Raw genomic sequence first — 26,720 nt, forward strand, 5'->3', positions numbered from 1 at the left:
TCGCTGCCGGATCCCTCCCCTGTGTGGGGTTAACTCTCCACTGCCTGGAGCTGCTCTGTGTGGATTAACCCTTTGCTGCCCGGATCTCTCGCCTGACGGACTTAACCCTTTTCTACCTGAAGCTTCTCTGTGCGGATTAACCCTTTGCTGCCCGTGAGCCTGGTGGACTTAACCCTTTTCTGCCTGTGAACCTGATGGACTTAACCCTTTGCTGCCTGTGAGCCTGGCAGACTTAACCCTTTGCTGCCTGTGAGCCTGGCAGACATAGCCCTTTGCTGCCAGGAGCTGCCTGTGTGGATTGACCCTGTGTTGCCTGTGTGGACTGTAACCCTCCGTGTCCAGCTCCCTGCATCCAGTGAGTGGACTAACCAAAAGACTGAGCCCAATTCTCCCCCAATTCTCCCCATGAAACCCAATTCCCACGGAACCTCTAACACTCTGTCCTGTTGAACCCTGTAGACTATCGGCCCCCTGTTTTCCCATATTGCCATCCAGAGAACTTTACTGTGTTGCTGTGTCTGCTGTTGATCTGTGGACTAATGGACCTATTGACTGTACCCCGAAAAAATCCCCAATGAATGCCCACATGTTGGCTTCTGTGCAATCTCCGTGTGCTCTCTCCCTGCGCTCCAAATACATTACATGCCTGATTTTTACTTTCATTTTTTTAATTCACAAATGTTGATGTCTAATTGGGAGAATTGTGAATTGAGCAATTCAGGAGCCAGAAAATTATGAATTTTATATATTTTCTGCACACTGGATAAATCTGTATAAATATATAAATGTATGTGAATATCACACGTTGATTAGCAGTTATAGAAGTATCACCGCTTCCTGGAGTCCTTCAGTGCGGTCTCGGAGGTTGGCCTGAAGACCTTATAGATAGAGCTCTACAATGTTCGGAGGTCTGCAAATCTCTTGCATGTTTGGGAATTTTTTTTTTTGCCTGTGTGGTGTATAGCTGAGTCTTTCCTATCATTAGACCATCAATATCTGGAATGAGAAATCAAACTGCACCATACAGAAACATAGGAAAACTTACTTTGCCCCATTTCCACTGGACCCCTTCGGAAAAATCTTCCCACTTCTGTTTTTCTAAAGTCGACCTGCTTGTTATGTGTTCTGCCTTGATTTTAACATTTCCCTCTGAAGGTTCATAATAGATAAGCTTTCCTAAATAAATGTCGATGGGTAGTTCTCCTCGCTCATTAAAGAAGACCTCCTCTCTGTCCGTGCTCATGTAGTGAATCGTCTGGACATATCTGCGCAGCTTTCAAAGGAAAAAGATATTTACTGGAACATCTTTCTTCTAAATTCACCATTTCAGAGTCAAATGAAAAATTACCGCTCTACCAACTTTGACACTAGATGTTGTAAAAATGTTCACATTTGTAAAATACTGTTTATTTGCTCTGTGCTTTCACTGATGGAGTCACATGTCTCAACGATGGTGTCACATGTCTCACTGATGGAGTCACATGTCTCAACGATGGAGTCACATGTCTCACCGATGGAGTCAAATGTCTCACTGATGGAGTCACATCTCACTGATGGAGTCACATGTCTCACTGATGGAGTCACATGTCTCACTGATGGAGTCACATCTCACTGATGGAGTCACATCTCACTGATGGAGTCACATGTCTCACCGATGGAGTCACATATCTCACCGATGGAGTCACATCTCACCGATGGATGTCTCACCGATGGAGTCACATGTCTCACCGATGGAGTCACATGTCTCACCGATGGAGTCACATGTCTCACCGATGGAGTCACATCTCACTGATGGAGTCACATGTCTCACCGATGGAGTCACATGTCTCACTGATGGAGTCACATCTCACTGATGGAGTCACATGTCTCACTGATGGAGTCACATGTCTCACTGATGGAGTCACATCTCACTGATGGAGTCACATGTCTCATTGATGGTATCACATGTCTCACTGATGGAGTCACATCTCACTGATGGAGTCACATGTCTCACCGATGGAGTCACATATCTCACCGATGGAGTCACATATCTCACCGATGGAGTCACATCTCACCGATGGATGTCTCACCGATGGAGTCACATGTCTCACCGATGGAGTCACATCTCACTGATGGAGTCACATGTCTCACCGATGGAGTCACATGTCTCACTGATGGAGTCACATCTCACTGATGGAGTCACATATCTCACCGATGGAGTCACATCTCACCGATGGAGTCACATGTCTCACCGATGGAGTCACATGTCTCACCGATGGAGTCACATCTCACTGATGGAGTCACATGTCTCACCGATGGAGTCACATGTCTCACTGATGGAGTCACATCTCACTGATGGAGTCACATGTCTCATTGATGGTATCACATGTCTCACTGATGGAGTCACATCTCACTGATGGAGCCATATGTTGGGCAAGCATTTGCATTTCCTATTGTTAGTTATCTAGGATTTCGTAGTCTAGTGGAATCCCTTTTTGTTGAGCAGTGGGTGCAGGCCCCTTATATTCCCCACAATCCTCTGGGCTACAACAAACCCCAGGACTCCTGGTCACAGTGTCACACACCTGGTGGTAGACCCCGACATGAAGAGGAAGGCCTTTCTTATAGCTCTGGTAGTGAGACAGTGACTGCAAGAGCTCGGTGGGGTATAAGTGCCTGTAGTGTGTCCAGCGGGTACGTCACTTGTGCTTCCCCAAAGATGAGCCAAATAGGAGACACCAGGGCAGGGACATGGAGTGGGCAGGAGGGACAGCTGCCCTGGGCTCTTTGGTATCATGTGAGGTGGGGGGCGCTGCATAGAGAGTGCCTACCTACAAGCTGGCAGGAGTACTGGAAGAGTGGGGATTTTTGTTTGAAGGGAATTTGGCTTGCAAAGAGAATTTATGCTTGGGGTAAGCATGCAGATTAGTGCTTAGATTTTTTTTGGAAGGAAGGTAGGGGACTATTGATGACACGTAATGCTCATACATTCTGGGGAGGGGGGCACCATTTGGCATCTTTGCCCCAGGCTATACATGACCTTGTCACAGCACCAGGAGAGACATCAGATGATGGGCTGATGAATTAGACCCAGGACTGGCAAGGGGCAGACTGGCTGGAGCTTGGCTGGCAGATGACTGGTTGCTGGTGCTGAGCAGGCTGGCAGAGAAGGTAGGCAGGACACTAGTCAGGGAGCACTTGGCAGACAGAACAAGGCAGGCAACTGAGTCAGGTGTGTTGGGTCCATAACAGAAGATCTGACCAGGCGTAAGCAGCAGGCAGCAGAGTAGTCAGGATACAGGCCAACAGGTCAGTAATGGTGGAACAGATTCCAGAGACAAGCCGGGGTCAGGGTAGGTAGCGTTCAAGTGTAGTCACAGGCAAGCCGGGTCAGTAACAAGGAGCCAAGCACAGGAACTGGTAACAGGATACACAGAAATGCTGTAGATCAGACAGAAATGAACCAGTGCAGCCATGGCCATGGAAAAGGGGCTACCACCAGCCCTCCTGTATGGGGCCCAGGCCAGCAGGGGTCCCAGACAGCTGGGTGAATCGGACGTGGGCACAGAGGGTGATAAGCATGGTGGGGGGGGGGAATTACTGGAGCCAATCCCCTGTATGGCTCTCTCTGCAGAAGCTGAAAGCCAGCTTCTCCTCTCCCTCCCGCTGGCTTTCAGCTGCTGCAGAGAGAACCATACGGGCGATCAATTCCAGTAATTGCCCCCCTCCCACCACACCCATCACCCTCCCTGTGCACTATATGTTTCCTCCTACTGCCCAGGCACCCCAGTGTGCCCCCACCCCAGCAGTGATGCCGGCTTCCCTCCTCTACTTTCCTCCGGCAGCTGCAAGCACACAGCAGAATCCTTCAGGATGGAGAATATATATATATATACTGTATGTTGAAGTGAATTTTTTTATATTACAAAATGTATGAAAAATATTTTTAAAAATACATATTTTTTAAATATACTCTTCACATTTTTTTAACATATACAAAAGTCATTTTAACATATATTTGTAAATGCATTCTAAAAATGTAGATTTTTATTTTTAAAGACATGCAGTATATTTGAAATGTAATTCTATTTTTCATATATTTTGTAATAACAACGCATTTCAACATACAGTATACAGTCAGGTCCATAAATATTGGGACATGGACACAATTCTAACATTTTTGGCTCTATACACCACAATGGATTTGAAATGAAACAAACAAGATGTGCTTTAACTGCAGACTGTCAGCTTTAATTTGAGGGTATTTACATCCAAATCAGGTGAACGTTGTAGGAATTACAACAGTTTGCATATGTGCCTCCCACTTGTTAAGGGACCAAAAGTAATGGGACAGAATAATAATCATAAATCAAACTGTCACTTTTTAATACTTGGTTACAAATCCTTTGCAGTCAATGACAGCCTGAAGTGTGGAACGCATAGACATCACCAGACGCTGGGTGTCATCCCTGGTGATGCTCTGCCAGGCCTTTACTGCAACTGTCTTCAGTTCCTGCTTGTTCTTGGGGCATTTTCCCTTCAGTTTTGTCTTCAGCAAGTGAAATGCTCAATCAGATTCAGGTCAGGTGATTGACTTGGCCATTGCATAACATTCCACTTCTTTCCCTTCAAAAACTCTTTGGTTGCTTTTGCAGTCTGCTTTGGGTCATTGTCCATCTGCACTGTGAAGCGTCCAATGAGTTGTGAAGCATTTGGCTGAATATGAGCCGATAATATTCCCGAAACACTTCACAATTCATCCGGCTGCTTCTGTCAGCAGTCACACCATCAATAAATACAAGAGAAGCAGTTCCATTGGCAGCCATACATGCCCACGCCATGACACTACCACCACCATGATCACTGATGAGGTGGTATGCTGAGGACCATGAGCAGTTCCTTCTCCATCCTCTTCTCTTCCCATCACTCTGGTACAAGTTGATGTCGGTCTCATCTCTCCATAGGATGTTGTTCCAGAACTGTGAAGGCTTTTTTACATGTCGTTTGGCAAACTCTAATCTGGCCTTCCTGTTTTTGAGGCTCACCAATGGTTTCCATCTTGTGGTGAACCCTCTGTATTCACTCTGGTGAAGTCTTCTCTTGATTGGTGACTTTGACACACATACACCTACCTCCTGGAGGGTGTTCTTGATCTGGCCAACTGTTGTGAAGGGTGTTTTCTTCACCAGGGAAAGAATTCTTCGCTCATCCACCACAGTTGTTTTCCGTGGTCTTCCGGGTCTTTTGGTGTTGCTGAGCTCACCGATGCGTTCTTTCTTTTTAAGAATGTTCCAAACAGTTGTTTTGGCCACGCCTAATGTTTTTGCTATCTCTCTGATGGGTTTGTTTTGTTTTTTCAGCCTAATGATGGCTTCACTGATAGTGACAGCTCTTTGGATCTCATTTTGAGAGTTGACAGCAACAGATTCCAAATGCAAATAGCACACTTGAAATGAACTCTGGACCTTTTATCTGCTCATTGTAATTGGGATAATGAGGGAATAACACACACCTAGTCATGGAAAAGCAGAGAAGCCAATTGTCCCATTACTTTTGGTCCCTTAACAAGTGGGAGGCACATATACAAACTGTTGTAATTCCTACACCGTTCACCTGATTTGGATGTAAATACCCTCAAATTAAAGCTGACAGTCTGCAGTTAAAACACATCTTGTTTGTTTCATTTCAAATCCATTGTGGTGGTGTATAGAGCCAAAAATGTTAGAATTGTGTTGATGTCCCAATATTTATGGACCTGACTGTATATATATATATATTGAAATATATTCAATATGGCCAAATTTTAGCATTTCAAATATATGTCAAAATATGTGGGAAGAATATTCTTAAAATATATTTCAAATATATTTTTCTTCCATGTGGGCACTTAGTCTTGGAAAAGCGATACTGTATTTGGATACATAATAATTTTTTTTAATATTGTTTTTGGAACTATTTATTCACGTGTCAGTAGAGGACTATCATTGTATTTCTGATGTTTGTATGTCATCTAACATCAAGCATAACACAACAAAGATGGACGCTCCATTGTTGAATAACATGAGCTACACGTAACACGTATGAGAGCTGATGTTCAGAAATACATACAGGAATACAATACCTAAAAAATAATAAAAAAAAGAAAACAAAAGAAAGCTGAGGCAGACTCTGGTGAAAAGAGAGAGGAGGAGGAGGAAAAAAAAAAATTTGGGGATCCAAAAACCCCTTTCCTCAAGAACCTCCTACCGGTAGCTGATTGCACATATATGCATGCGTGTTCTTTGCTGGGACTCAACAATGTACATCTTTGTTGTATTATGCAACATGTTAGATGCTAGGTGATTGCATGTCCTGTATATCGATTGCATGTCCTGTATATTGATTGTATGTCCTGTATATCGATTGTATGTCCTGTATATCGATTGTATGTCCTGTATATCGATTGTATGTCCTGTATATTGATTGTATGTCCTGTATATTGATTGTATGTCCTGTATATCGATTGTATGCCCTGTATATCGATTGTATGTCCTGTATATCGATTGCATGTCCTGTATATTGATTGTATGCCCTGTATATCGATTGTATGTCCTGTATATTGATTGTATGTCCTGTATATTGATTGTATGTCCTGTATATCGATTGTATGTCCTGTATATCGATTGTATGCCCTGTATATCGATTGTATGTCCTGTATATCGATTGCATGTCCTGTATATTGATTGTATGCCCTGTATATCGATTGTATGCCCTGTATATTGATTGTATGCCCTGTATATCGATTGTATGCCCTGTATATCGATAGTATGTCCTGTATATCGATAGTATGTCCTGTATATCGATTGCATGTCCTGTATATCAATTGTATGTCCTGTATGTTGTTTGTATGTCCTATATGTTGATTGTATGTCCTGTATATTGATTGTATGTCCTGTATGTTGATTGTATGTCCTGTATATTGATTGTATGTCCTGTATGTTGATTGCATGTCCTGTATATCGATTGCATGTCCTGTATATCGATTGCATGTCCTGTATATCGATTGCATGTCCTGTATGTTGTTTGTATGTCCTATATGTTGATTGTATGTCCTGTATATTGATTCTATGTCCTGTATATTGATTGTATGTCCTGTATGTTGATTGTATGTCCTGTATATTGATTGTATGTCCTGTATGTTGATTGTATGTCCTGTATATTGATTGTATGTCCTGTATGTTGATTGTATGTCCTATACATTGTAGGTGAATTGGCTCCTGTCTAAATTGTCCCTAGTATGTGTATGTATGAGTGTGAGTTAGGGACCTTAGATTGTACGCCCCTTGAGGGTTAGGGACTGATGTGAATGTACAATATATATGTGAAGCACGGAGTAAATTGATGGCATTATATAAGTACCTGAAATAATAATAATAATATATTGATTGTATGTCCTGTATGTTGATTGCATGCCCTGTATGTCGATTGCATGCCCTGTATGTCGATTGCATGCCCTGTATGTCGATTACATGCCCTGTATGTCGATTGTATGTCCTGTATGTTGATTGTATGTCCTGTATGTCGATTGTATGCCCTGTATATCGATTGTATGCCCTGTATATCGATTGTATGCCCTGTATGTTGATTGTATGTCCTGTATGTTGATTGTATGCCCTGTATGTTGATTGTATGTCCTGTATGTCGATTGTATGCCCTGTATATCGATTGTATGCCCTGTATGTTGATCTTATGCCTTGTATATAGATTGTATGTCCTGTATGTTGATTGTATGTCCTGTATATAGATTGTATGTCCTGCATGTTGATTGTATGTTCTGTATATTGATTGTATGCCCTGTATATTGATTGTATGCCCTGTATATAGATTGTATGTCCTGTATGTTGATTGTATGCAGTGTATATTGATTGTATGCCCTGTATATTGATTTTATGCCCTGTATGTTGATTGTATGTTCTGTATATTGATTGTATGTTCTGTATATTGATTGTATGTCCTGTATATTGATTGTATGTCCTGTATATCGATTGTATGCCCTGTATGTTGATCTTATGCCCTGTATATAGATTGTATGTCCTGTATGTTGATTGTATGTCCTGTATATAGATTGTATGTCCTGTATGTTGATTGTATGCCCTGTATATTGATTGTATGCAGTGTATATTGATTATATGTCCTGTATATTGATTGTATGTCCTGTATGTTGATTGTATGCAGTGTATATTGATTGTATGCCCTGTATATTGATTTTATGCCCTGTATGTTGATTGTATGTTCTGTATATTGATTGTATGTTCTGTATATTGATTGTATGTCCTGTATATTGATTGTATGTCCTGTATATCGATTGTATGCCCTGTATGTTGATCTTATGCCCTGTATATAGATTGTATGTCCTGTATGTTGATTGTATGTCCTGTATATAGATTGTATGTCCTGTATGTTGATTGTATGCCCTGTATATTGATTGTATGCAGTGTATATTGATTATATGTCCTGTATATTGATTGTATGTCCTGTATGTTGATTGTATGCCCTGTATATTGATTTTATGCCCTGTATGTTGATTGTATGTTCTGTATATTGATTGTATGTCCTGTATATTGATTGTATGCCCTGTATATCGATTGTATGCCCTGTATGTTGATCTTATACCCTGTATATAGATTGTATGTCCTGTATGTTGATTGTATGTCCTGTATATAGATTGTATGTCCTGTATGTTGATTGTATGCCTTGTATATTGATTGAATGCCCTGTATATTGATTGTATGCCCTGTATATTGATTATATGTCCTGTATATTGATTGTATGTCCTGTATGTTGATTGTATGCAATGTATATTGATTGTATGCCCTGTATATTGATTTTATGCCCTGTATGTTGATTGTATGTTCTGTATATTGATTATATGTCCTGTATATTGATTGTATGTCCTATATATGCCTAATACAAACGTATTGCAAAAGCAGTTGTCTCCACAATAAAAGCCTTCCCGGACACACAGAGTATTTACATTTCATTGTTTCCTGTCCTCAGGTGCTCATTTGGACCACACATGATGGGATATCAGTGACTGGAAACATTAGATGTCACCAGGTGGAGGGGGGGGGGACCCCCTATAGGACTTGGGACTTTGAAGGCATAGATGTATACCGAAAAACGCTTAGTAAAAAGTACAAGCTTTTTATTGTGTCAAAAAATGATTTTAGCATGTAGACATACCATAGAATACGTCATCCAAAGTCATAGTACAGCATCACCATCTAAGTATTAATTGCATGACAAGGATCCCCAGTATGACTATGTTTGGCCAGCCATTACAAATGTTGTAACATCACCATCCATACATATGATTACAGAGATAGCTTCTATATAATCAACGCGTTTCGGTGTGTCTTCACGCCTTCTTCAGGGAAAAAGAAGAACTCTTAAATATCTAAGGGGTGGGGCCACCCAGTGACATCAACCAGGTGAACCTGCCCCCTCGTGATGTCATTGTGTTCTGCAACTGTGGTCAGGTGCCTTGCTTTAGCCAATCACCATGCACTGTCAGGGCGCAGAGCATTGTGGGGCGCGGCGGGCAAACAGCATGCCGAACACCCTTACCGCTCGTGTGTACACCGAACACATGAATGGCCGATGTTCGAGTCGAACATGAAGCCCAACAAGAGGTATTACTAAAACCAATACAATGTGAATGCAGAGGCAACCATTTAGTATGATAACGAGTAGATACATTTATACAATCTTACAGACACAACCGGCCCTTTGAGGGCAACCATAACGCTGACTCGGCCCGCGATGACATTGAGTCTGGCACCCCTGCTCTAGAGGAAAAGATAAACATAGAAAATAAACGTACCTTTCGTCCTAATCCATACTTTCCAAACGTATTTCTACTTAGTTTCATATTGTTCAAAGCCTGAGCCAGAGCGTACACCGCACTGTAGATGGAATAAAACTCTGAGCCATGCTTTCTGCTGAATCGATATGCGATCCGTTCCCGCCCAGTGCAGGTGACATTAGGAAGAAAACCTAAAAATCTGAACATCTTATTTTTATCTTCATTAGAAGACAGACAGTTGAACATTGAGAGCCAAATATCTTCCAGCAATGGATCGGCTGGCCGTTTGGATGGATGTAGGTTCTCCATGTAAAGATCGAATCCTGGAATGTAGTGGAAAGGATACATCGGTAATAAGCTACAGTTAAAGGTTTCCATTAGAACGACCTCTGGATATGAAAAGATATCCCATGACTGATTGAGAATTAATGTGATATTTTTTCTCAGAGCTTTGGATTCTGTACAAAAGACAATATATTCAATTAAAAAATGGCCGCATACTACAACAACGTCGGTGGTTGACTTCTCAATTATCATCATTCTCCGTCTGTTAATGTCCACATTCTTGGTCAGGTAGATGACAAATTCTATACAGATCCCGTGTCTGGTCATCTCGTTTCTCAGCTCCCTCAGTTCCATTTCTCCGGTGCCGTCATTCGATGTGATGATTCCGACCCAATGCCATCTAAACAGTTTTAGGACCTTTATAACCATCTCATACCAAACCCAGCTACTAGGAATGGTGCGGTAAAAATTTGGGAACTTTTGTCTATCGCTCAGGAGAGGGTCGGTAACTCGATGGCTGATCTGAAGAAACACAAGAAACACGAGAGAGGTTGTGGTAGTTATTGCATTTAGCTGGACTTGTTCCATAATGTCATGGATGATTCAAAGCTTCTCCAAACTTCTCCTTCACTTCTGAAAAAGTGGCTTGTGAATCTACAGAACATCTTCAACATCACAGGACAGGTTCAGCTGAATGTGACTACAACTAGATAAGCCATGACTTGGATAAACTAGATAAACCATGACTAGATAAACCATGACTAGATAAACCATTACTAGATAAACCATGACTAGATAAACCATTACTAGATAAACCATGACTAGATAAACCATGACTAGATAAACCATTACTAGATAAACCATGACTAGATAAACCATGACTAGATAAACCATGACTAGATAAACCATGACTAGATAAACTAGATAAACCATGACTAGATAAACCATTACTAGATAAACCATTTCTAGATAAACCATGACTGGATAAACCATGACTTGATAAACCATTTCTAGATAAACCATGACTAGATAAACCATGACTAGATAAACCATGACTAGATAAACCATGACTAGATAAACTAGATAAACCATGACTAGATAAACCATGACTAGATAAACCATTACTAGATAAACCATGACTAGATAAACCATGACTAGATAAACCATGATTTGGATAAACTAGATAAAGCATGACTAGATAAACCATGACTAGATAAACTAGATAAACCAGGACTAGATAAACTAGATACACCATGACTAGATAAACCATGACTAGATAAACTAGATAAACCAGGACTAGATAAACTAGATACACCATGACTAGATAAACCATTTCTAGATAAACCATTACTGGATAAACCATTACTGGATAAACCATGACTAGATAAACCATGACTAGATACACCATGACTAGATACACCATGACTGGATAAACCATGACTGGATAAACCATTACTGGATAAACCATGACTGGATAAACCATTACTAGATAAACCATGACTGGATAAACCATGACTAGATAAACCATGACTAGATACACCATGACTAGATACACCATGACTGGATAAACCATGACTGGATAAACCATGACTAGATAAACCATGACTGGATAAACCATGACTAGATAAACCATTACTGGATAAACCATTACTAGATAAACCATGACTAAACTACATTTTTTGTAGTTGGGGGAGGATTTGGGGAGATCATTTGTTCTGGGAGGAGTATTTTTCGGGGGCTGGGAGGGAGATTTTTTTTAATGTTGGGGAATTTGTGTTGGAAGGAGAGATTTGGGGGGATACCTTGTGCTGGGTGGGGATATTTTGGTTGGGGGGGCTGGGAAGAGGGATTTTTTATGGGGTTTTGTGCTTGAAGAGGGGATTTTTTTTGTTGGGGGGGTTTGCATTGGAAGGGGGGTGGCATGTGTTGGGTAGGGGGGATTTGGGGAGATGGGGTTGGTTGATGCTGGGAGGGGGTATTTTGGAGGAATTTTACTGATTGGGGGGTATTATTTTTGTGCTGGAGGGGGTTGGGGGTAGATGCTTTGTGCTGAGAAGGGCAATTTGAGGAGGGGGGATTTTGGTGTAATGGAAGAGGGGACTTGAGGAGGAGAAGGATTGTTTTTTTTTCGGGGGGGGGGGGGTGATTTTGGTGTGTTAGAAGAGGAGACTTGAGGAGGAGAAGGATTGTTTTTTTTTCGGGGGGGGGGGTGATTTTGGTGTGTTAGAAGAGGAGACTTGAGGAGGAGAAGGATTGTTTTTTTTTCGGGGGGGGGGGGTTGATTTTGGTGTGTTAGAAGAGGGGACTTGAGGAGGAGAAGGATTGTTTTTTTTTTCGGGGGGGGGGGGGGTGATTTTGGTGTTAGAAGAGGGGACTTGAGGAGGAGAAGGATTTTTTTTTTTCGGGGGGGGGGGGTTGATTTTGGTGTGTTAGAAGAGGGGACTTGAGGAGGAGAAGGGTTGTTTTTTTTTCGGGGGGGGGTTGATTTTGGTGTGTTAGAAGAGGGGACTTGAGGAGGAGAAGGATTGTTTTTTTTTTCGGGGGGGGGGGGGGGTGATTTTGGTGTTAGAAGAGGGGACTTGAGGAGGAGAAGGATTTTTTTTTTCAGGGGGGGGGGTTGATTTTGGTGTTTTAGAAGAGGAGACTTGAGGAGGAGAAGGGTTGTTTTTGGGGGGGGTTTTGGATGGGAAGAAAAGCAGTCCTGAGGCAGCCCCCACTATCGCTGTTTTCCGCTCCCCTCAGATCTGGGTGTTTTACGTGGCGACTAAAATGCAGCGCGGATGTTGCACAATAAATCGCTCTGCAGTTGCAGCGAACCTCATCCCCCGAATCTGGTGGCCTAAGAAGGAGCTGGGGCTCCTGTTGGGGTGTCAAGCGTCACACCATGTGACTTCCGCGACTGCAGCTCCGTTTATCGTACGACAATCACGGGAAGAATCGCACCGCGTTTTAAGTTCCATTGAAAATAAATGGCACCTGAACACGCCTGGTAGGTGTCCAGATGTGATTTGTCATTTTTGCCCAGCGGATTGGGATCGGATCAAACATGCCCAGATGTGAATGGATCCCAAGGCATCAGAGGACTGGAGGCATATTGTCCATTATTGTGGATGATGTCACAGTGAGGAACTGGGCTCTGAGGACGTTGGGTTCCCTGCTGGAGGCAGCTTGTGGTGAATGCCATTTTTTAAGGGAGGACCAGAGTAAGAGGAAAGGAGAAGACATGAGCGGCGGGCCGGCATGACAGGGGTTAAAGGGGTGGAGAGTCATCGAAGTTGGCAAGAAATAGGATGGGGAGTGCTAAGTGGTTAAGATAGGAGTGGGTGGAGCCACGGGGGGGTGGTTTGAATGGGGTGTGGGAGGGGGAAGACTAGAAAAGGAAAGTTTTCTTCACTACACGTTGTGTCTTGCCCGTTTTTTTGGGTGGTGGTCGTGTTGGTTAGTGCTGACTGGAGCCAGCTGGGTGCATAGTCCTCGTAGGTTACTGTGGGCACAAAAAGGTACTTTGTAGGGACCCGTCCGAGGTACGGCTCCCAGTTTTTTCTGATGATGGTATCTGCGGGTGATTGTCTCCGAGTCGGTGGTGTTGCGGCTGGAGGTCTATTTTAAGTAGGACACAGGTAGCTTTGTTTATTGATGCCTTCTGAGACCTGGAAGACGCAGGTAGCTTTGTTTATTGATGCCTTCTGGGACCTGGAAGACGCAGGTAGCTTTGTTTATTGATGCCTTCTGAGACCTGCAAGACGCAGGTAGCTTTGTTTATTGATGCCTTCTGGGACCTGGAAGACGCAGGTAGCTTTGTTTATTGATGCCTTCTGAGACCTGCAAGACGCAGGTAGCTTTGTTTATTGATGCCTTCTGGGACCTGGAAGACGCAGGTAGCTTTGTTTATTGATGCCTTCTGGGACCTGGAAGACGCAGGTAGCTTTGTTTATTGATGCCTTCTGGGACCTGGAAGACGCAGGTAGCTTTGTTTATTGATGCCTTCTGGGACCTGGAAGACGCAGGTAGCTTTGTTTATTGATGCCTTCTGGGACCTGGAAGACGCAGGTAGCTTTGTTTATTGATGCCTTCTGAGACCTGGAAGACGCAGGTAGCTTTGTTTATTGATGCCTTCTGGGACCTGGAAGACGCAGGTAGCTTTGTTTATTGATGCCTTCTGGGACCTGGAAGACGCAGGTAGCTTTGTTTATTGATGCCTTCTGGGACCTGGAAGACGCAGGTAGCTTTGTTTATTGATGCCTTCTGGGACCTGGAAGACGCAGGTAGCTTTGTTTATTGATGCCTTCTGGGACCTGGAAGACGCAGGTAGCTTTGTTTATTGATGCCTTCTGGGACCTGGAAGACGCACGTAGCTTTGTTTATTGATGCCTTCTGGGACCTGGAAGACGCAGGTAGCTTTGTTTATTGATGCCTTCTGGGACCTGGAAGACGCAGGTAGCTTTGTTTATTGATGCCTTCTGGGACCTGGAAGACGCAGGTAGCTTTGTTTATTGATGCCTTCTGGGACCTGGAAGACGCAGGTAGCTTTGTTTATTGATGCCTTCTGAGACCTGGAAGACGCACGTAGCTTTGTTTATTGATGCCTTCTGGGACCTGGAAGACGCAGGTAGCTTTGTTTATTGATGCCTTCTGGGACCTGGAAGACGCACGTAGCTTTGTTTATTGATGCCTTCTGGGACCTGGAAGACGCACGTAGCTTTGTTTATTGATGCCTTCTGGGACCTGGAAGACGCAGGTAGCTTTGTTTATTGATGCCTTCTGGGACCTGGAAGACGCAGGTAGCTTTGTTTATTGATGTCTACTGAGACCTGGAAGACGCAGGTAGCTTTGTTTATTGATGCCTTCTGGGACCTGGAAGACGCAGGTAGCTTTGTTTATTGATGCCTTCTGAGACCTGGAAGACGCAGGTAGCTTTGTTTATTGATGCCTTCTGGGACCTGGAAGACGCAGGTAGCTTTGTTTATTGATGCCTTCTGGGACCTGGAAGACGCAGGTAGCTTTGTTTATTGATGCCTTCTGGGACCTGGAAGACGCACGTAGCTTTGTTTATTGATGCCTTCTGGGACCTGGAAGACGCAGGTAGCTTTGTTTATTGATGCCTTCTGGGACCTGGAAGACGCACGTAGCTTTGTTTATTGATGCCTTCTGGGACCTGGAAGACGCAGGTAGCTTTGTTTATTGATGCCTTCTGGGACCTGGAAGACGCACGTAGCTTTGTTTATTGATGCCTTCTGGGACCTGGAAGACGCACGTAGCTTTGTTTATTGATGCCTTCTGGGACCTGGAAGACGCAGGTAGCTTTGTTTATTGATGCCTTCTGGGACCTGGAAGCTCCACTTATAGTGGATTTACATTATTTACAAATGTTATTTATTGTTGTAATAAAAGGCTGTTTTAGCCATTAACTCCAGCTGGTTGTCCAAGTGGTTAATTAATGTGAAGGGGAGAAGGTAATGGTCCAAGAGAAAGGGGGGCAGCCATCTTTACTCCCCTGGTCATGATCGAATGCTTGTGCAAGACTCCAGAATTTGGGTCATTAACGAGAGGCTCAGGTTTTGGATGGGCACGCCTTTAGATCTCGAGACAAGGGCAAAAGCCAACACTTTGAGGAGGTGCTGCCTATGTCCCTATTATCCAGTACCCCTTTGAGGAAGTGCTGCCTATGTACCCATTACCCAGTACCCCTTTGAGGAGGTGCTGCCTATGCACCTATTATCCAGTACCCCTTTGAGGAGGTGCTGCCTATGCACCCATTACCCAGTACCCCTTTGAGGAGGTGCTGCCTATGCACCCATTACCCAGTACCCCTTTGAGGAGGTGCTGCCTATGCGCCTATTACCCAGTACCCCTTTGAGGAGGTGCTGCCTATGCGCCTATTACCCAGTACCCCTTTGAGGAGGTGCTGCCTATGCGCCTATTACCCAGTACCCCTTTGAGGAGGTGCTGCCTATGCGCCTATTACCCAGTACCCCTTTGAGGAGGTGCTGCCTATGCGCCTATTATCCAGTACCCCTTTGAGGAGGTGCTGCCTATGCGCCTATTACCCAGTACCCCTTTGAGGAGGTGCTGCCTATGCACCCATTATCCAGTACCCCTTTGAGGAGGTGCTGCCTATGTACCCATTACCCAGTACCCCTTTGAGGAGGTGCTGCCTATGTACCTATTACCCAGTACCCCTTTGAGGAGGTGCTGCCTATGTACCCATTACCCAGTACCCCTTTGAGGAGGTGCTGCCTATGTACCTATTACCCAGTACCCCTTTGAGGAGGCGCTGCCTATGTACCCATTACCCAGTACCCCTTTGAGGAGGCGCTGCCTATGTACCCATTACCCAGTACCCCTTTGAGGAGGTGCTGCCTGCCTATGTACCCATTACCCAGTACCCCTTTGAGGAGGCGCTGCCTATGCACCCATTATCCAGTACCTCCTCAAAACGCTGTACTTTACCCCGGTTTCTCTCTTCATTGACCCAAGTCCTGGGATCCTTGCACAGCATTTGAGCATAAAGACCTCCTTCATCACAAACTACCTCCAGCAGAAGACCCGAAGTCCCCTAAGTCCAATCTGTCAATACAAACTTCCAACTCCTGGGTTTTGGGAGGTGTGGTGAGGCTGTTGAAGATTTCATCTTTTTGCCACAAAATATTTAGAAAATGCAGAATGAAAATGTATTTTTTTTTATACAAAATTATCAAATAACAAGATATTTCTCACACACAGCATGGGCATAGTAAGAATTGCACCCCAAAACACATTCTGCTACTCAGGGCTTTTTTTCTGAAAGAATAGGTTCAGGAACTCTTTCTTTCCGGTCACGCCCTGCTTCCGCCCCGCACCATCCCTGCTTTCCTCCCCTTACCTGCTTCCCAGTACCGCCCCCTTAGAGAGTACAGAACCAAGTATCAATTTGTATGGAATTTGTAATGATAACAAGAAAAGCAGCAAAATGATCCCCTGCAGCCAGCAGCAATAGACCCCCACCCAGCAACAATGGACCACCTGCGACAAAATACCCCCCACCCGATCAGCAATGGTCCCCAGGCAACATCAGCAGGTCTCCCCACAGCCAGCATCAATAGACCCTCCAGCTGATAGCAATAATAGATCCTGCCCTCAATAGTAGATCCCTCCCAGCAACAATTGACCCCACAGCAACATAAGACCTCCCAAGCAACAACAGACCCCCCACTATCAAAAGAAGACCTCCCCAGCATCAATAGACAACCCCCCCCGAAAAAATAGATCCCCTCCTATGACAATAGATCGACCAGCAGCCAGCATCAATGGACCCTACAGTACACCCTACCACCTCTTCCAATTAAATACATTCAGTGCTGTTGATGCCGGAACTGTGTTCCCCCCCCCCCCCCCCGTGTTCCCGCTGAAAAAAAGCCCTGCTGCTACTCCCCCTGAATAAGAGGGTAACGTGTGTGAGACTTTTCACAGCCTAGCCACATAGAGAGGCCCAAAATCCAAGGAACACCTTCAGACATTCTAGGGGTATATATTACACATCTAATTTCCTGACCACCGAATTCGTTTTTGGACACCCCACCACCTCTTGCAATTAAATACATTCATTACTGGAGGTGCTGGAACTGCATTTTCCCACATTCCTGCTGAAAAAAAGCCTTGCTGCTACTCCCCCCGAACAAGGGGGTACCATATCTGTGAGACTTTTTCACAGCCTAGCCACATAGAGAGGCCCAAAATCCAAGGAGCACCTTCAGGCATTCTAGGGGTATATATTACACATCTAATTTCCTGACCGCCGATTTAGTTTTTGGACACTGTAACTGGCTGCACTTTTCTGGCTCATTCACATGGGAGGTTGTGCTGCAGAAAGCACCCCACATGTGGTCGAGGCCCTTTCGTGACACTGGCCTGGTATAGCGGTGATTGGGGACACTGACTGCTAGCACTGTTAGGGCTCATTCACACATGTGGCTGGAGGTGGTAAAACCTTGTGGTTGAGCAGTGGTTTTACCACCCCTAACTGCTGCCTTTTTAGCTGCAGAGACAGAGGCCAGGGGTGTACATATGTCGCTGCAATTCTTTGCTTCATAGCTGTAGCAGAAGTTATACCCCCTGTCACTTTCAATTGAATGGGGGTGCTTGTGCAGGATCCAAGGGGTTAAAGCAGGTGGTGATTGGGCCATAAAACACATTTGAGTGCAAAAGTGAAAATACATTCATATTCCTGAAGCCCTGACTTCACCCAATTCAATGTTTTTGGATGCAAATCCTCTTTTTGCGTAACAGGAGTGCTAGCAGCAGCTCCTGTGTGAAGGGAGACTGCAAACACTTCAGGCTTCATTCACAAATATATTGTAACAATGTTATGGGCAACACAGTGGCTAAATGGTTAGCACTTCCGCCTGGCAGTACTCGGGTCATTGGTTCGAATCCCAGCCACAGCACCACCTGCCTGGAGTTTGCATGTTCTCCCTGTGCCTGTGTGGGTTTCCTCTGGGTACTCCGGTTTCCTCCTACACTCCAAAGATATGCTGGTAGGTTAATTGGTTTCTGTCTAAATTGTCCCTAGTATGTGTATGTATGAATGTGAGTTAGGGGCCTTAGATTGTACGCCCCTTGAGGGTTAGGGACCTTAGATTGTACGCCCCTTGAGGGTTAGGGACCTTAGATTGTACGCCCCTTGAGGGTTAGGGGCCTTAGATTGTACGCCCCTTGAGGGTTAGGGACCTTAGATTGTACGCCCCTTGAGGGTTAGGGACCTTAGATTGTACGCCCCTTGAGGGTTAGGGACCTTAGATTGTACGCCCCTTGAGGGTTAGGGACCTTAGATTGTACGCCCCTTGAGGGTTAGGGGCCTTAGATTGTACGCCCCTTGAGGGTTAGGGACCTTAGATTGTACGCCCCTTGAGGGTTAGGGGCCTTAGATTGTACGCCCCTTGAGGGTTAGGGACCTTAGATTGTACGCCCCTTGAGGGTTAGGGACCTTAGATTGTACGCCCCTTGAGGGTTAGGGACCTTAGATTGTATGCCCCTTGAGGGTTAGGGACCTTAGATTGTACGCCCCTTGAGGGTTAGGGACCTTAGATTGTACGCCCCTTGAGGGTGAGGGACCTTAGATTGTACGCCCCTTGAGGGTTAGGGACCTTAGATTGTACGCCCCTTGAGGGTCAGGGACCGATGTGAATGTACAATATATGTGTAAAGTGCTGCGTAAATTGACGGCGCTATACAAGTACCTGAAATAATAATATTGAAAACAACAATGTATCTATTTTACTATATCTGCATATTATGAGTGTTTTAGTTTCCTCTCAAGTGAAAGAAAAAAATTTCAGTGTGTTATTAAAAACAAATTATGCAGATACACCATGTTGCCCAAAGTATTGTCCCCACCGTCCCAATCATGTGATTCAGGTGTTCCAAACCTCTCCCAATCATGTAATTCAGGTGTCCCAATCCCCTCCATATCATGTGATTCAGGTGTTCCAATCCCCTCCCAATCATGTAATTCAGGTGTTCCAATCCCCTCCATATCATGTGATTCAGTTGTTCCAATCCCCTCCATATCATGTGATTCAGGTGTTCCAATCCCCTCCCAGTCATGTGATTCAGGTGTTCCAATCCCCTCCATATCATGTGATTCAGGTGTTCCAATCCCCTCCCAATCATGTGATTCAGGTGTTCCAATCCCCTCCATGGACACAGGTGTATACAGTCAAGCCCCTAGGCATGCAGACGGCTTCTACAAACATTGGTGAAAGAATGGGTCGCTCTCAGGAGCTCAGTGACTCCAAGCGTGGTCCCGTGATAGGTAGCCACCTGGGCAATAAGTCCATCCGTGACATTTCCTGGCTACTAAATATTCCACGCTCAACTGTTAGTGGGATTGTAACAAAGTGGAAGCCACTGGGAACAACAGCCACTCAGCCACCAAGTGGTAGGCCACGTCACATGACAGGGCGGGGTCAGCGCATGCTGAAGCGCACAGTGCGCAGAAGTCGCCAACTGTCTGCAGAGTCAATAGCTAAAGACCTCCAAACTTGTGTGGCCTTCAGATGAGCCCAACAACAGTGCGTAGAGAGCTTCATGGAATGGGTTTCCATGGCCGAGCAGCTGCATCCAAGCCTTCCATCACCAAGTACAATGCAAAGCATCGGATGCCGTGGTGTAAAGCACGCCGCCACTGGACTCTAGAGCAGAGGAGACGTGTTCTCTGGAGTGTCCAATCACGCTCCTCTATCTGGCAGTCTGCAAATGGGTGTGTCTGGCTTTGGTGGTTGCCAGGAGAACGGTACTTGCCTGACTGCATTGTGCCAAGTGTAAATTTGGTGGAGGGGGGATTATCTCTTGGTGCCAGTCGCACGCAAATGTGCGGCCTCCCGGCGTCTGGGCCTTGACACATTTGTGTGCAATTAAGAAAAACATATGTGCTGAGAGTGCACACCCTGTGTGCTACCAGCACAAATGTCTGGTACTCACAGAAAGGTCTCGATATCCTCTTTTGATTGAGACCTTTCCTGATCATGTGACCGCTGTGACGGCGAATCACGGGAGCCACATGACTCTAAAACCCCGTCCCACCTCCCGGCTTCTGAAACCCTTAAAGCGCCAGGTGGTGCCGGCGTCAAGGGGTTAAGGTGACATTCTGGACAATTTCATGCTCCCAACTTTTTGGGAAGATTTTGGGGATGGCCCCTTCCTGTTCCAACATGACTGCCCCCCAGTGCACAAAGCAAGGTCCATAAAGACATGGAGGAGCCAGTTTGGGGTGGAGGAACTTGACTGGCCTGCACAGAGTCCTGACCTCAACCCCATAGAACCCCTTTGGGATGAATTAGAGCGGAGACTGCGAGCGAGGCCTCCTCCCCCGACATCAGTGCCTGACCTGACAAATGTGCTTCTGGAAGAATGGTCCAACCTTCCCATAGACACCCTCCTAAACCTTGTGGACGGCCTTCCCAGAGGAGTTGAAGCTGTTAAAGATGCAAAGGGCGGGGCCAACTCAATATTGAACCCTATGGACTAAGACTGGGGGAGCCATTAAAGGTCATGTGTGTGGGAAGGGCGGGGCCAACTCAATATTGAACCCTACAGACTAAAACAGGGGGCCATTAAGGTCATGTGTGTGGAAAGGTTGGCGGCCCAATACTTGGGGCAATATGTAGCAGAATACATATTGGCCTAAATTTATGAAGAAATTAGATTTTTCTAATATTTTCATTAGATATGTTTTATAGCAAAAGGAGATATTGTTTATACACCCCCGTACACCCCATACACCCCCTACATCCCATATACTTTGTACACCCCATACATCCTATACACCCTGTACATCCCATACATTCCGTACACCCCATACACCCCATACATTCTGTACACCCCATACATCCTATACATCCCGTACATCCCATACACACCGTACATCCCATATACCACGTACATCCCATACATCCCGTACACCCCGTACATCCCATACATCCCGTACATTCTACCGACCCAGCTTGCTCTTGGATCTGTCTTCTCTGCCTGACTCCTGACCTGACCCCGGCTTGGCTAACGGATATTCTCCCCCGCTCCCCTGTGTATGACCCCGGCTATCCTATTGACTACGTCTGCTCCAATCTCCACCTGGCACTTGACCTTGGTTTTGAACCGACTATCCTGTGGTCTTCTGTTTCCCTGAAGGCTTGCATACCTCTCAGAGGTGCCACCTGTCTGCAAACTCCATTCCAGTGCATCAGCTGTGCTCCTGGGTGTACCTCTGACAAGCACTCCTACAGGCGACCCGTGCTTCTTTGGGCCCGACTCCTGCTGTCCCATATCCAGGGGAGTCTGGAACTTAGCTGCAAGGGAAGCCCTCTCTCCGTTGGCCTCCATCACCGGGTACGTGATAGTGGAAAAGCCACTGTATGGGGGGGGTTCAAGCGGGGAGAGTGGGGGGCAGAGCGCTAGGCTACACTAATATGACCGGGAGAGCGCACGGGCCCCCTAGAGCTAGGGTCGGGGTTGCAATCACGACCTCTGCAGCCCATGCTGTCCAGTTCTACAGTATGATGCCCACAGCTGTCCCCAATATTGTAGATGTGGCTTTACAACTGACTTAAAAAAGGAGTGACACCAAAATTCCAACATTTTTTTTTTAAAGCCACTACTTGGTTGGCACCAAAGGATGATATGTAAAGGTGATCTTCACCCTCCAATACTACATCCCTCCACTCCACACCTCCTCCTGTCCTCTGCATGATTAGGGCTGGGTTATATTTTCCTTTAGTTACCTTTTTTTAACATGAATTGTTGCCCCCGCATGTCATTCGCCTAGGTCTCCCTTTGCTTCCTGTGATACTCACGTCACATAACCCAGAAGGCATAGGCTTTCATTGGAGAAACAAGGAGGGGGCGGGTCTAGTGTTGTGCCATTGGGAGGCTGAACCCAGAACATCCGGCCACCTATCGATGACATCACAATAGAACATGATGGCATGGGACCAATTACTGTCAGAGAACAGGAGCTCAGCTGGACAGTGATGGACCTGCAGGGTGGGTGAGTTTCGAGAAGAACTCTCTAGAATACCAAGAAGAACTCACTACCAGGTAATAGTGGGCAGGATGGTAAAAATCTTCTTTAACTTTCTATTAACTAGAATTCCTGAGCAGGGGCGGACTGACAGCTCATGGGATTCCCAGGCAATAGGGGATCATGGGGATCCTGTGTCCTCACCCACACTCAAACCACACCCAAAAAAGCCTATGAAAGGTTCCAGGGGCATCTCATGGGGCCCCCTACTGATCCTGGGCCTTCAAGCAGTGCCCGAGTGGTCAGTTTGCCCCTGTTCCTGAGGCATCTCCAGCTTGCATACATTGCATATCCATACCTGTATAGATAAATAATGTTTCAGAAGTGACAATCTACCTGTGTGTACTGGTAAATATTCAAGACCTCAACCATGGCCAGTGTTGTTAGGAAAGTGGTATCACCCACAAAGCCAACAACCTCTGAACTTTCCATAAAAGAGTAGTTTGGAGCATATCTTCTATAACCAGAGAGTATCCTGAAGATGAAATCTATTGCTTTCTTTGGATACCCACATGAATCAAACAAGTGATAGCCCAGAGTAACGTTGGGAAGGATGTCGGGATCCTTGTTAATCTCTTCAATTGCAAAGAAAAACGCCATCAAGTATTCATACTCTGTTGCATCCAACCTGCAAAGAATTTGGAAAGTATGACATATAACATGTAGATTGTGCAAACATTTAGAACGTGTGTTTTTAAATAATAAAATAAACATTAAAAAGATGTAAAAGATCTGTTACTAATGACCCTCTAAAGCAGCGGTTCTCAACCTGGGGGTCGCGACCCCTTTGGGGGTCGAACGACGCTTCCACAGGGGTCGCCTAAGACCATCGGAAAACACATATTTCCGATGGTCTTAGGGACCGAGACACCGCTCCTCGCCGCCGCCGCCACCGCCGTCTCCAGGTGTGGGCGGGATGACATGCCGCCCCTGTCATCTGGACACACCTCGAGATCAATCCTCGCCTGTGATTGGCCGCCGGCACTGTAGCTCAGGAGAGGCACACAGGCGGCCAATCACCGGCAAAGAGGTGGAGCTTGGAGAGGAGGAGCCGAGCGGCACCGCGAAGATCCAGCGAGTGAAGAGGAGGAGAGCGGCCGGAGAAGGAAGACATCTGACAGGTAAGTGTTGGTACCATGGGAGAGGGAGGGAGCGAGCGAGCCCAGGCTGGAGCAGGGGTCTGCAAGGTAAGTATCATTGGTGTCAGTGGGAATAGTGCCCCATCATTGGTGTCACTAATACCAATGATGGGGCACTATTCCTCCCACTGACACCAACGATGGGACACTATTCCTCCCACTGACACCAACGATGGGACACTATTCCTCCCACTGACACCAACGATGGGGCACTATTCCTCCCACTGACACCAACGATGGGACACTATTCCTCCCACTGACACCAACGATGGGACACTATTCCCCCCCACTGACACCAACGATGAGGCACGATTCCTCCCCCAAATGACACCAACGATGGGGCATGATTCCTCCCCCTACTGACACCAACGATGGGGCACAATTCCTCCCCCCACTGACACCAAGGATGGGGCACAATTCCTCCCCCCACTGACACCAAGGATGGGGCAGTATTCCTCCCCCCACTGACACCAAGGATGGGGCACTATTCCTCCCCCCACTGACACCAAGGATGGGGCAGTATTCCTCCCCCCACTGACACCAAGGATGGGGCACTATTCCTCCTCCCACTTATACCAATGATGGGGCACTATTCCTCCCACTGACACCAATGATGGGGCACTATTCCTCCCACTGATACCAACGATGGGACACTATTCCCCCCCACTGACACCAACGATGAGGCACGATTCCTCCCCCAAATGACACCAACGATGGGGCACGATTCCTCCCCCCACTGACACCAACGATGGGGCACAATTCCTCCCCCCACTGACACCAAGGATGGGGCACAATTCCTCCCCCCACTGACACCAAGGATGGGGCACAATTCCTCCCCCCACTGACACCAAGGATGGGGCAGTATTCCTCCCCCCACTGACACCAAGGATGGGGCAGTATTCCTCCCCCCACTGACACCAAGGATGGGGCAGTATTCCTCCCCCCACTGACACCAAGGATGGGGCACTATTCCTCCCCCCACTGACACCAAGGATGGGGCACTATTCCTCACCCCACTGACACCAAGGATGGGGCAGTATTCCTCCCCCCACTGACACCAAGGATGGGGCACTATTCCTCCTCCCACTTATACCAATGATGGGGCACTATTCCTCCCACTGACACCAATGATGGGGCACTATTCCTCCCACTGACACCAATGATGGGGCACTATTCCTCCCACTGACACCAATGATGGGGCACTATTCCTCCCACTGACACCAATGATGGGGCACTATTCCTCCCACTGACACCAATGATGGGACACTATTCCTCCCACTGACACCAATGATGGGGCACTATTCCTCCCACTGATACCAATGATGGGACACTATTCCCCCCCACTGATACCAATGATGGGGCACTATTCCTCCCACTGACACCAATGACGGGGCACTATTCCTCCCACTGATACCAATGACGGGGCACTATTCCTCCCACTGACACCAATGACGGGGCACTATTCCTCCCACTGATACCAATGACGGGGCACTATTCCTCCCACTGACACCAATGACGGGGCACTATTCCTCCCACTGATACCAATGACGGGGCACTATTCCTCCCACTGACACCAATGATGGGGCACTATTCCTCCCACTGATACCAATGATGGGGCACTATTCCTCCCACTGACACCGATGATGGGGTGCTATTCCTCCCACTGACACCAATGACGGGGCACTATTCCTCCCACTGACACCAATGATGGGGTGCTATTCCTCCCACTTATACCAATGATGGGGCACTATTCCTCCCACTGACACCAATGACGGGGCACTATTCCTCCCACTGACACCAATGACGGGGCACTATTCCTCCCACTGATACCAATGACGGGGCACTATTCCTCCCACTGACACCAATGATGGGGCACTATTCCTCCCACTGATACCAATGATGGGGCACTATTCCTCCCACTGACACCAATGATGGGGCACTATTCCTCCCCCACTGACACCAATGATGGGGCACTATTCCTCCCCCACTGACACCAATGATGGGGCACTATTCCTCCCCCACTGACACCAATGACGGGGCGCTATTCCTCCTACTGCAAAATTACAGTTATGAAGTAGCAACGAAAATAATTTTATGGTTGGGGGTCACCACAACATGAGGAACTGTATTAAGGGGTTGCGGCGTTAGAAAGGTTGAGAACCACTGCTCTAAAGTATGATGTAGATGATGGACATATTGTTCCTGGTTTATTGAACGATTAAATTCAAAACAGAGACAAGGTGAACCGAGGCACTGAAAACATACAGCGTCTGATAAAGAAACATCCCGGTAATATAGGGCACAGTAGGCGGCAACAAGAAGTGAAGGCTGAAGTAGATGGATACATAGATTTTCAGCATACAATAGGTGGGAGCAAAACAGATGTGCCATATCTACACTAGCTTACAGGTCCTCTTTAATTATGTGACTCTTTCACTGAATCTCTACCCCCCACCCCCGCTTTCTCTCCGTTACAAGTCATTTCTTCCCCCGAAGACCTAACCATTTGAGACATATTCCTACAATATGTGTATACTGTATACAGGGCAGTAGTTAGAAACCATGGGGCCCCATAAAGCCAACCTGAAAGAGCCCTCCCCCAAAGAAACACAGTCTACTATGCTTCGGTTTATGAATGAACACAGTGAGCAATTGGTACCATTCACTAATTGTATTCATTCAGGAAAGGAAGGGCCTGGTAAATGTGACATGTTTACTGCGCCCTTCCCCCGCTCTCTATGAAGGATCCTATTGTGTTCTTGTATCTGCCGGTGGGAAGGAGAGGAGAGAAGCCAGCAGCACTGAGGGGGTAGGGGCACGCAGGGGGGTCCTGGGCAGCAGGGGGAAACCTGTGGTGCACAGAGAAAGTGATAGGTGCAGCTAGGGGGCAATTACTGGGACTGATCCCCTGTATGGCTCT

At 46.1% G+C, this 26,720-nt stretch overlaps 1 protein-coding gene across 1 annotated transcript in view; it reads right to left on the reverse strand.

Moving 5' to 3' along the window:
* Positions 1 to 26,720, reverse strand: part of LOC149437055 (vomeronasal type-2 receptor 26-like) — a 50,503-nt gene that overhangs the window by 10,121 nt on the left and 13,662 nt on the right. Inside the window, exons 6-8 of the mRNA XM_089661188.1 lie at positions 22,998 to 23,289; positions 9,842 to 10,630; positions 1,046 to 1,273 (exon numbers count right to left, since the gene is read on the reverse strand). Coding sequence (XP_089517314.1) covers positions 1,046 to 1,273; positions 9,842 to 10,630; positions 22,998 to 23,289 — 1,309 coding nt within the window. The remainder of the gene's footprint in view (positions 1 to 1,045; positions 1,274 to 9,841; positions 10,631 to 22,997; positions 23,290 to 26,720) is intronic.

The sequence above is a fragment of the Staurois parvus genome, unplaced genomic scaffold, assembly GCF_062004578.1.
Source record: "Staurois parvus isolate SC_StPar_1 unplaced genomic scaffold, SC_StPar_1.0 ptg001322l, whole genome shotgun sequence".
Taxonomy (NCBI): Eukaryota; Metazoa; Chordata; class Amphibia; order Anura; family Ranidae; genus Staurois; species Staurois parvus.